General features: G+C 42.5%; 1 protein-coding gene across 4 annotated transcripts in view; it reads right to left on the bottom strand.

Moving 5' to 3' along the window:
• Positions 1–15581, bottom strand: part of LOC126991993 (putative protein TPRXL) — a 28327-nt gene extending 12746 nt beyond the window's left edge. For 3 of the 4 annotated variants that reach the window (XR_007746019.1, XR_007746020.1, XM_050850640.1), the window contains exons 1-5: positions 15429–15578; positions 13317–13396; positions 11798–11978; positions 9113–9384; positions 8388–8499 (exon numbers count right to left, since the gene is read on the bottom strand). Coding sequence is in view for 1 of the 4 variants with exons in the window: in XM_050850640.1 (XP_050706597.1) it covers positions 8388–8499; positions 9113–9384; positions 11798–11978; positions 13317–13396; positions 15429–15563 (780 nt within the window). In the remaining 3 variants the exon portion in view is untranslated. Of the gene's footprint in view, positions 1–8387; positions 8500–9112; positions 9385–11797; positions 11979–13316; positions 13397–15428 lie in introns of all 4 variants that reach the window. The other variant, XR_007746021.1, reaches the window with a different exon arrangement.
• Positions 15582–17072: the final 1491 nt, after the last annotated feature.

Here is a 17072-nt window from a genome sequence, read left to right as displayed (position 1 = left end):
TATCAAACCTCGAACACTTACATGTAGCTAAATCAAACAGGGTTTCAGATTTGTTCACAAATGATGCTGCATTAGCTTTGAATTTATCAGTATTGCGGCGCTTGACAGGAACTTTAAGCAAATTTTTATATTGTTGAAAATGCTTCTGGAACACCTCTGTTGCTCTCTGTTTAGAAATTGTTGGCAATGAGCCTCGCTCCCATATGCGAAGCACATCATCAATTACTTTTGTGACAAGCCCTTGGGGCTCTTTCTTGCTGACTTTCAAAGTATGATGCAAATGCAAATAGTGCTTTAGCACGTCTGCAACTGTTGGAAGAACATCTTCTTTAAGGGATTCAGGCATTCCAAGTAATGGACATTTAGTCTTCGATCGTGATATGGGCGTTTCTTTCTCAGCAGCCATATTGTAGTTGAAATCGGTTGCTTCAGTAACACACTAAGGCAGACCTCACACCACGACAGCTAGCGGAACACTGAGGGAGTGAGATGACAGACTGAGAGTAACTCACTCACTTAGGCAGTAGGCTACTTCTTCACATATTTTCGTTAAAACTGTGGAAGTAAAGAAAGTAAACGGATTTTGTTGGAACTTTTTATATAAGTTAAATATAGTTAACTTAAAATAATATGACCCCAGACATAAAAATTTTCACGCTTAAAATATTTTTTTTTAAATGCTATAAAAACACAAAAAATGCATTTTTTGCATATATTCAGTCAAATTGTGGAAGTAAAGAATATCAAAGGATTTCGTTGAAACTTTTTATACAAGTTTCATAAAGTTTATTCCATATTTTAGGACTCAAGGCATAAAAAGTTTCATGCATAAAATACGTTTTAAAAAATTATACAATAATACTATATTTTCATTAAAAACTCAAACTTTGAAGGCGATGTGGGGGTTCAAGATTTTGAGATAGGACTATGAAATTTTTACACAGTTATTTTTTCACCACAAGTAAATTTTTCCAACCCCAGGAATTTTGAATTTAAAAAAAAAGTTTTATACGACCCACCCTAATGTACGTGTCAATGTGTGGTTTTCAGGTTTTGTAAGTTTTCTAAAATACAGATCATGAAAATTTGAATTCATCTATGTTTTATATTTGAAATATCAATATAGTATCGTTTTCGCCTATCGGACTTATCGCTAGCTAGTATCGGAATTGTGGATTCATATCGGGTGTCAGTTATCGGTTATCGCCTATATTTGTGTCTCCAGTTAACGAATATCGGTTATCACTGATAAGGTTTTCCATTATCAGTTATCAGGTATCGGGAATAAGGTTTTCTGTTATCGTGCCCAGCTATGGGTATTATGTGCAATCTCTCAAAGGCCACTATAGCTGTCACTAGCTGAGGATTCTTCACAATGTCACTGTCAATAAAGTCAATGAGGCTCATGGTGTTGGTGTTGCTACTGCACGGGTAGATTGGTTAGTGTACAAGCAGGTGGACCCACCCCTCATTCATACCCCTGTGGGGACACCCAGCAGGTGGTCACGATTATTTGTAGTACATCGTTGCGAAGTCGAACTGGAAAAGAGAGCCAGTCGAGCAGCATTCTTTATTCATTGCAATAATCGTGCGTACATAGCAGGTGCTCACAATGTGCTCACGATGAGCTCACGACGAATCCCTGCATGAGTTTGCGATAATTGTGGTAAGCTGCGATTCACCCTCGATCTATCCTGGCTTCGCCTGCAATGATTGCAAAGGTCTACGACTAAGCGAGCAGAGATTGAGCACACGTCGTAATGGTTCGCGAGATCTTTCTTGTCGCAACAAATTGCGCTTCTCAGGTGGCGACCGAGTTGACTCCAACATTTTCGGTATCACAGTTAGTCGCTGAGGCAAAATTGCAGATGTGTGATCCCAGCATAAGGCTCTTCGTCTCATCAACTCCTCCTCTTACTAGCAGTTTTCTACCTCTTAAAGTCCACAGCAATGTTGCCTCTCTTTCTATCTTCTATCAATATTTTCACGCTGACTGCTCTTCTGAACTTGCTAACTGCATGCCTCCCCCCTCCCGCGGCCCCGCTGCACTCGACTTTCTACTCTAGCTCATCCCTAAACTGTCCAAACCCCTTATGCATAAGTTAACCAGCATCTTCATTCTTTCATCCCCATTCACTAGTAAACTCTGGAACAGCCTTCCTTCGTCTGCATTTCCTCCTGCCTATGACTTGACCTCTTTCAAGAGGAGAGTATCAGGACACCTCTCCACCCGAAACTGACCCCTCTTTTGGACACTCTTTACTTCTATAATTTGTAGGAGCAGCATTTAGTGGACTTTTTTTTTCTCTACACTTGAGCTGCTTCCTTTCCAGTAAAAAAAAAAAAAAAAAAAAAAAAAAAAAAAAAAAAAAATCATAAAACAGTACAAGTGGCAACGCTTCACCAAGCAGGAGCGTTGGCGAGAACTGTACATGAGGAGGAGGACCAAGTGACCTTCTCTGTGAGTCTTTCATCTTCACACACACACACACACACACACACACAACCAACTGACCTTCTCTGTGAGTCTTTCATCTTCACACACACACACACACAACCAACTGACCTTCTCTGTGATTCTTTCATCTTCACACACACACACACACACAACCAACTGACCTTCTCTGTGAGTCTTTCATCTTCACACACACACACACACACACACACACACACACAACCAACTGACCTTCTCTGTGAGTCTTTCATCTTCACACACACACACACAACCAACTGACCTTCTCTGTGAGTCTTTCATCTTCACACACACACACACACACAACCAACTGACCTTCTCTGTGAGTCTTTCATCTTCACACACACACACACACACACACACAAACAACTGACAGTCTCTGTGAGTCTTTCATCACACACACACACACACACACCCAACTGACCTTCTCTGTGAGTCTTTCATCTTCACACACACACACACACACACACACACACACACAACCAACTGACCTTCTCTGTGAGTCTTTCATCTTCACACACACACACACACAACCAACTGACCTTCTCTGTGAGTCTTTCATCTTCACACACACACACACACACACACACAACCAACTGACCTTCTCTGTGAGTCTTTCATCTTCACACACACACACACACACACACACAACCAACTGACCTTCTCTGTGAGTCTTTCATCTTCACACACACACACACACACACACACACACACACACACACACAGCAAAACGAAACAGAAATAAGGCATGGAGGAATTTAAAGAAAAGACCAAATAAGAATAACAGAGACAAATATAAAAAAGAAAGAAATTAATGTGAAAATAAGGAGAGAAGAGGAAGCTAAATTTGAAAAAAGAATAGTTTTTAGTTGTAAGGAAGAACCAAAAATGTTTTATAAATTCATAAATGGGAAGTTAAAAAGAAACGAAGGAGTGGAAAGGCTAAAAGAAAATAAAGTATTCTACGAAAAGGACGAAGAAATTGCAGAAATATTAAATAAAATTTTTCATAAAGTATTTATGAAAGAGACCGACTTTGACTGGGGGCACGAAAACTGTAATGAAGGGAAGCTAAATTATGTAAAGGTTGAGAAAGGGGAACTGTTGCAGCTGATGGAATCTTTAGATGGAAGGAAAGCTATGGGACCGGATGAAATCTCCGGTCAAGTGCTAAAAGTGTGTAGAAATTAATATTGGAACCACTTTATGACATAACAACATGCTCTATAAATACAGGAAAAGTGCCCTTAGAGTGGAAGAGAGCGAACATTGTACCAATTTATAAAAGTGGAGATAAAACTGAGCCATTAAATTATAGGCCAGTCTCTTTAACAAGTGTAATGTGCAAGATCTGTGAAAGTATAATAAAAAACAATGGGCTGAACATTTAGAAAAGGGAAACATGATAAATGAAGGACAGTTTGGATTCAGAAAAGGGAAATCATGTGTCACCAACTTACCATGTTTCTACTCAAGAGCAATAGACATGGTGCAAGAAAGAGAAGGATGGACTGACTGTGTATATCTAGATCTGAAAAAAGCTTTCGACAAGGTTCCGCACAGAAGGTTACTCTGGAAACAACAGAAATGGGGAGGAATGGGCGGAGAGGTCATCGAGTGGATAAAGGATTACTTAACAGGAAGAGAAATGAGAACGGTGATTAGAGAAGAGAAATCAAATTGGAGGAGAGTAGAGAGTGGAGTTCCTCAGGGCTCAGTTCTGGCACCAATAATGTTCATAATATATATAAATGATATGCCGATGGGTATAAAAAGTTATATGAGTCTTTTTGCAGATGATGCAAAGTTAATAAGAAAAGTGAAGACGGAGGAAGACTGTGAAGAACTGCAAAAAGACCTGTACAGAGTGTATAGATGGAGCCAGTTATGGGAGATGGAATTTAATGCAAACAAATGCCATGTTATGGAAATGGTAAAAAGTAAAAAAGACCGAGGAAAACACACAGGATGGGAGAAGAAAACTTAAAGGTGGTACATGAAGAAAAAGATTTAGGAGTAACAATGCAAGACACACCGTCCCCAGAAAAGCACGTAAACAAGTTATTTGGAGAAACCTACAGGATGATGCAAAATATAAGGGTGTCATTCCATTATATAGACAAGGAAATGATGAAGAAAATAATAACAGCACCGATAAGACCAAAACTTGAACATGCTGCAGTTGTGTGGTCACCTCACAAAAAGAAGGATATCAGAAAGTTGGAAAGAATACAGAGAATTGCAACTAAAATGGTCCCAGAACTCTCGAATATGACGTATGAAGACACATTGAAGGAGATGGACTTGACAACACTGGAACAAAGAAGGGAGAGAGATCTGATCACACTGTATAAGTTGGTAAATAAGTTTGATGAGGTGGATAGAGATGATCTCTTCTCAACTGTTTGAGTGACTTGAAAAAGTATAGTTTTCCACATAGAAGTGTTACCACATGGAACAGCTTGCGGGAAGAGGTGGTGGAGGCGAGCAGTGTCCACCAAATGAAGGAAAGGCTGGATGAATGTAGATATGGAGACGAGACTATTGGAGCTTATCTCGGGCCCTGTAGACTACAAATAGGTAAATACACACACGCCGGGTTTGTTTACACCGGTAAGCAGGGGAGCCAGGCCAAGGGACAATGATCTTGAAGCTTTCTCCGAAGACGTGGATAGGCACAGAGACGTTATGTTGAGAAGGAGACTCATTGACTTGGAAAGGGAGATGAAGGAAATGAAGGACAGAATGGGGACGTTGGAGAGAGAGGTTGACGTCCTAAAGACGGAGAAAAATGTATGGCAAAATGCATACAATGACCTGCACAAGCAGGTAACGTTAAATGAGGAGACAGAGGATACAGAGGTTAAAGTCAAGGAATTAAAGGAAATGCATAAAGTCTGGAAGGAGGAACAAGAAAAAGGGAATGTTAGCTTTAAGAAAATTGTGGAGGAGCAAGTCAAGGCTAAGGATGAAGCTATAACTGAAAAGGTGATTAAGGTGATAAAAGAAAAACCAGAAATAGTGAGGGACTCCGCTATAAAAAAGAAGTCTGTAGTAGTGGTGGGCATTAATGAAGAGCACATGCCGGTCAGACATACAAGGGAAAAGAAGGAAAGGAAGGCAGTGGAGCAAGTAATTGAAGCAATTCAGGAAGAAGGTCATGAGCTGGTAGGGGAGATCGAGGAAGTATTCAGGCTTGGAAAGCATGAAGAAGGAGCCCAAAGACCAGTAAAAATTAGATTTAGGTCCCAAGCTGCTGCAGAAGAAGTGGTGGGAAAGTCATGGAAGTTAGCAAGAACAGAGACCTACAAAAAAGTCTGGGTAAGAAAGGACAGAAGTGTGGAGGAAAGGAACACAATAAGAGAATTGAAGAATCAAGCCAATGAAAAGAATGAAGGAAGATCAGAAGAGGATAAAAGGAAGTTTTCTGGAGAGTGACAGACATGGACCTAAGGAAGTGGTACAGAAGGGAAGAGGTGACAGCTTGAAGGTGGCATACACTAATGTGAAAGGATTAATATCGTCAGTGTTAGAAACAGGAGATTACCTGAGTAAGGAAAAAACAGATGTTATGGGGATTACGGAAACCAAATTGACTGGTAGTATAGATGCATTTAACTTAGGGGATGGTAAATATAATGTATGGATGAGAAATAGAGAAAATAAACAAGGAGGAGGAGTGATGCTATTGTTGAAAAAAGAATGGACAGTGGAGGGTGTCACCTATGGCGAAGGGGAAGCGGAGGTCTTGAGTGTGGGAATAAGACTGCAAAGGGGAGGATGCAGAAATATCGTAGTGGTGTATGTCCCTCCAAAAAACAATTCATGGACAGAAGAATTGTACAAGAAGAAGCTGGAAGACACATTGGATTGCCTAAGGAGATTGCTGGAGGAGAAGGATAAGATTCAGATAAAGGGGGATTTTAATTGTAAGGAAGTGTCTTGGGAAAACTGGTCAACGGAAGGAAGTGAAGCTTCATGGGGGAACAAGGTTTTGGAATTGGTTATAGATAACGTCCTCACACAGTGGGTGGAGGAAAATACAAGATTCAGAGGAGAAGACGAGCCATCTAGATTGGACTTGATAATCACCAGGGTGCCAGATACCACAAAGGAGATGAACTATAAGAGCCCTATAGGGAAGAGCAATCACGTACTTATCGAGTACATATTACGAGAAGGAGGTAAAATAATCAGGAATGAGGACTACAGGAAAGAATGGTTTAACTTTAATAAGGCAAATTTTAAACAACTTGGGAAACATTTTGAGGAAGCACAATGGGATACTTTTTTTGAGGCTGAAAATGTGGAGGAAAAATGGGCTATCTTTATACGGATTGACAACGAAGGAGTGGAAAAGTGGGTACCAGGGATGAAAGAAGGCCAGAAACCAAGAGAAGAGTGGTACAGTAGAAAGTGTGTAGATGCCAAGCAGGAAAAGGAGAAGGCATGGAACACATGGAGAAAAAACAGGAGGACGGATCTATGGAATGAGTACAAAAGGAAGAGGAATGCTTATGTCTGAGTAAGAAGAGAAGAACAAGGGAATTTTGAGAAAAATATTGTAGATAAGTGCAAAGACCAGCCAAAACTGTTTTATAAGTTCATAAATGGAAAGTTGAAAAATAGAGACGAGATTCAAAAAGTTAAAGTTAATGGTGAAACTTTTGATAGTATAAGTGAAATACAGGAAAGAGACGGTTGGGCAGATTGTGTGTATCTGGACTTAAAGAAGGCATTTGATAAAGTACCACACAAGCGATTAATATGGAAACTTAATCATGTTGGAGGTCTGGGTGGTTCAATATTGGATTGGATTACGGACTTTTTGACGAAGAGAGAAATGAGAACAGTAATCAGGAATAATAAATCAAGCTGGATGGAAGTGACGAGTGGGGTCCCCCAAGGATCGGTGCTGGCTCCGATTATGTTTGTAACTTATATTAATGACATGACAGAAGGGGTGACAAGCTATATGAATATGTTTGCTGATGATGCTAAAATAATGAGGAGGGTGGCTAGTGAAGATGACTGTGTAGCCCTGAGCCAAGATCTCGATAGAATAAGCGAATGGTCACGCAAATGGGAAATGACATGCAATACAGAGAAGTGTAGCGTGATGGAGTTTGGTAAGAGCAGTAGACGAATATCAGGGAACTACTCTCTGAGTAATGAAAGAATCATGAAGACAAAGATCTGGGAGTGATCATAACAGACAAGTTATCCTTTGGAAAACATATAGACCGGATAACTGGGGAAACATACAATCTTTCTTAGAAACATAAAAGCAGCATTTATATATTTAGATGAAGAAATGGTGAAGAAACTAATAACATCAATGATACATCCAAGACTGGAATATGCAGCATTAGTGTGCTCACCTAGATTGAAGAAAGAAATTAGAAAGTTGGAAAGAATACAAAGAGCAGCGACTAAATTACTGGACACTGAGAGAACATATTTATGAAGAAAGACTGGAGAAATTGGGACTAACAACACTGGAGAGCAGAAGAGAGAGAGGGGACCTAATAGCATTGTACAGGATACAACAGGGATTGGAGAAACTGGACAGGGAAGACCTAGTGGTACGTGACAGAAGTGTGACAAGAGGCAATGGTAAGAAATTGAAGAAGAGTGACTGTAGGAGAGACATCAAGAAATACAGTTTTCCATACAGAAGCATAACAACATGGAACGGACTTGACAAGGAGACTGTGTGTGAAAAAATGATTCATGAATTTAAAGCCAAACTGGATAATAAGCGTTATGGAGACGGGCCAGCACGAGCCTAGTACAGCTCTTTTCCTGTATTTCACAACTAGGTAAATACACACACACACACACACACACACAACTGACCTTCTCTGTGAGTCTCTCTTTCATCTCCCCCCCTCCCCCCCCACCCACAACTGACCTTCTCTGTGAGTCTCTCTTTCACCTTCTCACAGCGGGGGTCGTGGCCCGCCAGGTCCTTGGAGCTGGTCCTCAACTGGTCCTCCACCTCGAGAAACAGTGGGCACTCATCCCTGCAGGAGCACAGTGGCAGGTCACAAATTGCTGACACTTCTGTTCCTTCCTTTCCCTCGCCTCTTCCTCTCTCTCTTTACCTGCAGTCACTTCAGTTCAGTCTCCCTTCCCTTCCTTCTTTTCTCTCTCCTCCTCTCTTCTACTCCTCCTTTTCCTCTCCCTTTCTTCCTCTTTTCTTCAAGCCACAAGATTACATAACAATACACCTGTCTTCCCTCCCTTCCATTTATTCCTCCTTTTCCTCTCCCTTTCTCCTCTTTTCTTCAAGCCACAAGATTACATAACAATACACCTGTCTTCCCTCCCTTCCATTTATTCCTTCTTTTCCTCTCCCTTCCTTCCTCTTTTCTTCAAGGCACAAGATTACATAACAATACACCTGTCTTCCCTCCCTTCCATTTATTCCTCCTTTTCCTCTCCCTTTCTTCCTCTTTTCTTCAAGGCACAAAATCACATAAAACAGCCTCTCAATAATCAAGGCATAAAACTACAACACAAAAACCCAACTCTCAGAATTCCTGAAGCAGGAAAAACAACATGCCATGAAGCAATTTGTGATACAGTGGTTTGGTGCCACCGGCCCCGAGAGCCTTGGAGAGGGCTCATGCTTACATCTCAGCGCTGGAACTCTCCCCCTGTGATGAGGCACTGGAACTTTCCCCCTGTGGTGAGGTGCTGGAACTTTCCCCTTGTGGTAAGGTGCTGGAACTCTCCCCCTGTAGTAAGGTGCTGGAACTCTCCCCCTGTGGTGAGGTGTTGGAACTCTCCCCCGGTGGTAATGTGCTGGAACTCTTCCCCTGTGGTAAGGAGCTGGAACTCTCCCCCTGTGGCAAGGTGCTGGAACTCTCCCCTTGTGGTAAGGTGCTGGGAGAGGAGTCTGCTCCCTGTGTGAATGAGAGAGGGAGAGAGAGAGGAACGTAAGTCAAAGGTTGGCACTGTCAGGCGCTTCCTCCTCTTACGTCATAACTTCCAGGAGGCCTGGCCCAGTATGCAGAAAAGATCATAAGTCTGTTATGAGCTGGATGCAGCTCATAAACCTTGTAAGAGGAGCTTATAAGCCATATAAGTAATGCAGAAACGTTCACAATGAGCTGCGAGTAGTCATAGCGCGATGAAAGCCTGTCCAACATGACCTAACCAGCCAGATTTCAGACATTTCAGTCTACATATTCAGCTAAAAGTTCACTCACCAGCTCCTACCACTCCTTTTTATAGCTGCTAATGCGCTCTTTGGCACTGGACTGAACGTTGTACCGCCGTTTGTCACCTTCGGCCCTTGTGCAGGCTGCCATGGGATGAGATGCATTGATGAGAGTGAGTCTCATCCCATGCCTGCTGCTTCACCCTTGCAGTCAGGGCAGGTGACAGAGAGCCCTTGATCATATCTTTCCTCTCTTTGGAGTCTGGGTCTGGATCTAACTATTTTTCACCTTTACTGTTTTTTAAGGTAAAAACAAGTATGGTAACACCAAGGAAATCGAGCAATTGGGCGGGACCGCATATCTAAATTTGTTCCCTGAAAATATGGGGTTGCTATCAGAAAAATATTTAAGTAAATAGTATTAAGCAATTGTATACCTGCAGGGGTGGCTCCATGCTGGCAAGGTTTGCTGGTACTGTTCAGTTGTTGGTGTCGGTACTACAGTCTGTTTCATTCCATCTGTCCAATTTATGACGTTTCATTTGCGAGATAGAAATTTGGACCTTTTAACGAAAGGTCATTGACCTTTGACCCCTGTAAAAAAAATTCCCCAACCTCTACATGCCCTATCTTTTTTGGGTAAATGTTGATCCCCTTGGCTATTGAAATCAGTTGAAAAACCATTTCATCAATTTTTTTTCCCAGATTTAGTGGATATTATTCTAATTTTGGGTTACTAGACATTCAAGCTTATTTTTCAAAAATATATTTGACTGTTTATGTGCACAAAAAACAAGTTAGTCATTTGCATTGATAATTTAACACACAGTCACAGGAAAAGACAAACTTGTAGCAAACAACATGGTCACATCATGATCCAGCGATCTATGGCTTTTCAAGTTAGTCATTTGCATCAATAATTTAACACACAGTCACAGGAAAAGACAAACTTGTAGCAAACAACATGGTCACATCATGATCCAGCGATCTATGGCTTTTCAAATTCATATCATTCATCTCATTTCAGGTATATCAAAAGACATCTGGCTCTGCAAGTGCAAATAAAAGGTATTTTAATAATTTACTGCATGTAAATAACAATAAATATTGAAAATAACACAAAATAATAAATTATAAATGTTGAGTGTGATGTTAGGCTATTTTGAATATCATCCATGTTATTTACATGCAACATATCAACAGTCTGTTTCATTCCATCTGTCCAATTTATGACGTTTCATTTGCGAGATAGAAATTTGGACCTTTTAACGAAAGGTCATTGATATATATATATATATATATATATATATATATAAATATATATATATATATATATATATATATATATATATATATATATATATATATATATATATATATATATATATATACTTGCAGACCCAGGTATCACTTAATGTACCTGAATGAGATGAAATATGGGTATCTGAAAGGCTACAAGTCGTTGGAGTATGATCAGACTTTACTGTTTGAAATACAAGTTGTTCTTTCGTGTGCTTGTATGGTACATTATCGATGCAAAGCAGCATGTTTGCAGTTCATATAAGAGGGCTTGAGGGTTTTATGCATACACAAACATTCAAATACATCGCTGAAAATATAAAGTTGATCTTCACGCAATCACGAACTAACAATGCGCAGGTGCCACATCCACGTTCACGAGTGGACAGACAGAATGAAACGGACTATAGACTTCTTGTGACTGTTGTTTTTCAGAGCCGAGGTGGGCAGCGTCTGCCGCCACCCAAAGTAAATCCACATATATTCTTTTCGAGGAGTAATATATCGAGAGATTCTCATCCCTGCAATTAGTACAATAGCAAAATTTCTACTTTTAACTTTAAAGTGATAACAACATACCACCATATCCATATTATCGTGATATGAGTGTTTTAACCAAACACTAGCGCTATTACCAGTGGAAGATACACCGCAAAGCACCTTATTACAAGTACCTCATAAATCACTTAGCTCACAGTTAGGAGTCGCCTTGTGAGTTTCTCTGCATGACTCACAAGTCTAGCTCCTAACTATGAGGAAAATTTTGAATTTATGAGTGGCTTTAAGAGAAGCTTTTATGAAGTTTTCTACATAACAGCCCTGTTTCTGTCCTTCCAAGTACTTCCATCCTTCCTTACCTTCTTACTCCAGGGCTGGAGGTACGAGGCCATGTTTTGGCTCAAGTGGTGGTACAGTTTTTTCAGGTCCAGGCTGTGGCTTGCCAGCAGCTGCACCTTCTCCATCACCTCCAAAACCTTTGCAGCGCTGCCCTGGCTCAGCTGGGTTGGCTCCTGTCCCGCCAACAGCTGAGAGAGGTATCTGGGCACAGCAGCAAACATCATCATTATGCAGTACACACAACACCAGCAGTGGCTGTAATGCAGCAGTTGTAGCATGTAACAGTTACAAGCACTCAGCCTTGGGCATTCTGTATCATCACCAGTTTTTTCCCTCTCAAAGGCTGTCCCTATACAGGGGCCTCGTCTCCCCTCGTATGGAGTACACATCTCAAGTGGGGCTCCACACACACAGCCCTGCTGGACAGAGTGGAGTGGAGGCTCTTCATCTCATCAACTCCCCTCCTTTTACTGAGTCTTCTGCCTCTTGAGTTCCATCACAGTGTTGCTTCTCCTTCTATCTTCTAGCAATGTCTTCATGCTGACTGCTCTTCTGAACTTGCTAACAGCATGACCCCCACCCCACCCTCTCCCATGGCCCCGCTGCCTTCGACTTTCTACTCTAGCCCATCCCTCTACTGTCCGAGTCCCTAATGCAAGAGTTAACCATTATTTTCATTCTTTCATCCCTTTCCCTGGCAAACTCTGCAACAGACTTTATTCCTCTGTATTTCCTTCTGCCTACGACCTGAACCCTTTCAACAGGGAAGTATCAAGACGCCTCAAACTGAATCTGACAGTGTTCCATTACTACTAAGGTATTTTTCTCTCTGCGGACGCCGTGCTAGGCGGGCTATTTATGTGTGTGCCCTACAGCTGCTGCCTCTACTGTACACCATAAATAAATCAAGGTGTGCCCTACAGCTGCTGCCTCTACTGTACACCATAAATAAATCAAGGTGTGCCCTACAGCTGCTGCCTCTACTGTACACCATAAATAAATCAAGGTGTGTCCTACAGCTGCTGCCTCTACTGTACACCATAAATAAATCAAGGTGTGTCCTACAGCTGCTGCCTCTACTGTACACCATAAATAAATCAAGGTGTGCCCTACAGCTGCTGCCTCTACTGTACACCATAAATAAATCAAGGTGTGTCCTACAGCTGCTGCCTGTACTGTACACCATAAATAAATCAAGGTGTGCCCTACAGCTGCTGCCTCTACTGTACACCATAAATAAATCAAGGTGTGCCCTACAGCTGCTGCCTGTACTGTACACCATAAATAAATCAAGGTCACCCCAAGAATAGGCCTTTACTCTTGTTATTTATCTTTGCCCTTGAGCTGCTTCCTTTACTATAAAAAAAAAAAATGTCTTCACTACACACACACACACACACAAAAGTTTTCCCCTGAGAAGCACAGGCACTAGGAAGTAATTAAATATGGACCACACAAAAGTAGCTCAGGCCCTGTATGCTTCAACTTAGTAAATACACACACACACACACACACACACACACACACACACACACATACCTATATATTTCGCTGTAGTCAGGCTCGGAGCTGGAGGAAGGCTTGGGGTGTTCCTCCTCTTGTGAAATGATGAGCATCGCCTGTGGAAGAGGACAACAGAAAGTAACATTTGCAAGTAATGTTGGTAACCCTCACAAAAATAATGAGTGGGGTATAGTGTCCAGGTGTGTCGGTAACCTAACCCTCACAAAAATAATGAGTGGGTATAGTGTCCAGGTGTGTCAGTAACCCAACCCTCACAAAAATAATGAGTGGGGTATAGTGTCCAGGTGTGTTGGTAACCCAACCCTCACAAAATAATGAGTGGGGTATAGTGTCCAGGTGTGTCAGTAACCCAACCCTCACAAAAATAATGAGTGGGGTATAGTGTCCAGGTGTGTCAGTAACTCCAACCTAACCCTCACAAAAATAATGAGTGGGGTATAGTGTCCAGGTGTGTCAGTAACCTAACCCTCACAAAAATAATGAGTGGGGTATAGTGTCCAGGTGTGTCAGTAACCTAACCCTCACAAAAATAATGAGTGGGGTATAGTGTCCAGGTGTGTCAGTAACCTAACCCTCACAAAAATAATGAGTGGGGTATAGTGTCCAGGTGTGTCAGTAACCTAACCCTCACAAAAATAATGAGTGGGGTATAGTGTCCAGGTGTGTCAGGGCTGTATTACTAAACATTTCGTTGCCCAAGTTCACATATTTGACAAGGCTTTCGTAGGAGTTTGGGGCATTTCCAGGATTAATTGTATGGCCCTGGTGGTAGTTTTATCCTTCTTCTGTACCGTGAACCTGAAGAAACACTCATTAGAACTGACTGACCCTCTCTTTGACCTTTAGAAATAGTTGATGTGAAAAGCAAAAATGTCTTGTAATACCGACCTCAGACTCTCAGTAACCTAACCCACACAAAATAATGAGTGAGGTATAGGTCGGTATGTAAGACACTTTTGCTTCTCACATCAGCTATTTCTAAAGGTCAAAGAGGGGGTCAGTCTGGTTCTAATGAGTGTTTCTTCAGGTTCATGGTACAGAAGAAGGGTCAAACTACCACCAGGGTCATAAAACTACTCCTGGAAATGCCCACTACTCGCCTTTGTCTTAGAATACGACCCATAGTGTCCAGGTGTCTTGCTAACCTAACCCTCACAAAAATCAAACTAGCAAAGAATGAGTGGATACATTTTGCACGTACTCTACACAGCATCAGGGAGGAGAGAGAGATCGCCAAGAAAGGGAGAAACTCGGGACGTTAAACGAAGAGGAAAGAATAAAAAGGTTAGGTTAGGTTATGAGTGGGAGAGACTCATGTCCCGTCCAACCCAGTGCCGGAAAATTGGAAGGTTAAAGAAGAAGAAAACAGGAACAGGAACAGAAGCAAGACAGACTGAATGAAGAAAATAATAATAAAAAGCAGAAATGAGAAAGGACAAAACAAGAAGAAGAAGGAAAACAAGGACAGGAACAGGAACACAGCAGATTAAACAAAGAAAATGATAAGAAAAAGCAGAAACAGAAAGAAGGAGAAAACAAGAAGAAGAAGGAAAACAAGGACAAGAACAGGAACACGGCAGATTAAACAAAGAGAATGATAAGAAAAAGCAGAAACAGAAAGAAGGACAAAACAAGAAGAAGAAGGAAAACAAGGACAAGAACAGGAACACGGCAGATTAAACAAAGAAAATGATAAGTAAAAGCAGAAACAGAAACAGAAAGGAGGAACACAAGAGCAAGAACAGAGAACAAAAACAAGAAGAAGTAAAAGATGATATATACAGTTCCTTCAGCTTCCTTACTCTCTCACCTTACTCAACAGGAAGAAGAAGAAGAAGAAGAAGAAGAAGAAGAAGAAGGAGAAGGCACTATGGGTCACATTCTCAAACATTTCAACACCCAAGCACACACACATTGATAAGGCTTTCATAGGAGTTGTGGGCATTTCCAGGGGTTGTCTTATGGCCCTGGTGGCAGCTTGAGCCTTCCTCTGTACCATGAACCTAAACCACCACTCATCAGAACCCGCCTGACCTCCTTTAAGGCCCTTGGAAGTGGTTGACGTGAGGCGGAAGTGTCTGACACCACCAAGCCGTAGACAGGTCCATCAGCTTCCCCTCTCCCTACCTTGCTCAGGAGAGGCCCGTGATCCGCCGGGCAGAAGTCCTTTGAGTAGCGTCCCTTCTTCTTCTTCTTTATGGTGGTGCCCTGGACCCTCTGGACATTGTGGATGTGTGCCTGCCATTGTGAGAGGAACTGCATGGCCCTCGGGGTCTGGAAGGGAGAAAAATGCGATGACCAGGAGGAGGAGGAAGGGAATGAATAAGAGGAGGAGTAGGAGGAGTAGGAGGAGTAGTAGTAGTAGTAGTGGTAGGAACAGGAGAGAGAGAGGGTGGTTTGGGCATGTGAAAAGTGGGGGATGGTGGGGCATTGTGGAGAGCTGTGAAGAGGAGGGGGATGGTGGGGCATTGTGGAGAGCTGTGAAGAGTGGGGGGATGGTGGGGCATTGTGGAGAGCTGTGAAGAGTGGGGGGATGGTGGGGTATTGTGGAGAGCTGTGAAGAGGAGGGGGATGGTGGGGTGTGTATTGTGGAGGCAGAAGAGGAGGGGGATGGTGGCGCATTGGCAGTGTGCTGGGGAGGGTTTGGCAGCACTGGGGAGGCTGGGGCAGGGGACAGAGAGGGTTGGAAGCGTATCATGTGCCGCGTGACCTCACCGGAGATTACTGGAAAACCTGACGTGAGACAGATGAGGAGGAGAAGGAGGAGGAGGTCGAGGGATTAGGTTCCAAATTTTCAAGTGTTTCTGAGCCCAGGCACACAGGGCTGTCATGAGAGACGTAGGCATTTCCAAGGGTACTTTCATGACCTTGGTGGTAGTTTGACCCTTCCTCTGTACCACGAACATGAAAAACCACTCATGATAACCCTATTGATCTCCTTTTAGGCCTTTGGAAATAGTTGACATGAGAAGTGAAAGAACCTGAGAATATCATCCCTTCCCTTCCCTTCTCTTCCTTTACCTTCCTTTCCATGCCCTCACCTTCCCTGTCCTTACCTTCCTGTACCTTCACTACCCTTCCCTTCCCTCCCGTGCCCTTACCTCATTCACTGTGGCGCCCCTGTTTTGCTCTACCTGGCTCAGAATACCAACACTGTTTTGAGCCCAGGCCCCTCCATGGCGTCATTTGGGGTAGACACTTGGCATGTTCTCTGAAACAAGGAAGAGTTGGTGAGGGAGACTGACACATGGAAGTGCAGGCAGCAGAAAGCCTATTGGTCATTACAGGTTGCCGCTCTGGTGATTTAATCTGCTGGACAGCCACTTAGCACTAGGCGTTTAATTCATTCCTGGCTACAAATGACAGTCAATTAAATTTTTCAAAGGGATGATGGTGTTCCCATTACTGCTTCTGAGGAAGGTTGTTCCAGTGTGGTGGCTAGGTCGAGAGAAACTCCTGCCGTCTGCTACACCTTGGCTTGAACATGAGCCGCTGCTTCCAGTTGTGGAGTTGGTTTTGGCTCAAGCTTGGAGGGAGTCCACGTTGCTGAACTTGAGCACTTGAAAAACCACCATGCATCCCCCTGAGGCGTCTTTTCCAGCATGAAGGGTGACTCACTCCTCGTATGGCTACAGGCCCTCAATGGTGGAGGAATACTGTTCATAGCACTCGCTAATAATTCAATGTCTGAGTGGAGGAGGAGGAGAAGATGGGGTGGGCCTTCTTCCCCCTCCTCCTTTTCTGACTAAACTATTGTAGAGCGGAAGTATA

This window comes from Eriocheir sinensis, unplaced genomic scaffold, assembly GCF_024679095.1.
Source record: "Eriocheir sinensis breed Jianghai 21 unplaced genomic scaffold, ASM2467909v1 Scaffold379, whole genome shotgun sequence".
Taxonomy (NCBI): Eukaryota; Metazoa; Arthropoda; class Malacostraca; order Decapoda; family Varunidae; genus Eriocheir; species Eriocheir sinensis.
The sequence above is the reverse complement of the archived record's forward strand: the minus strand, read 5'-3'. Positions and strand labels throughout refer to the sequence as shown.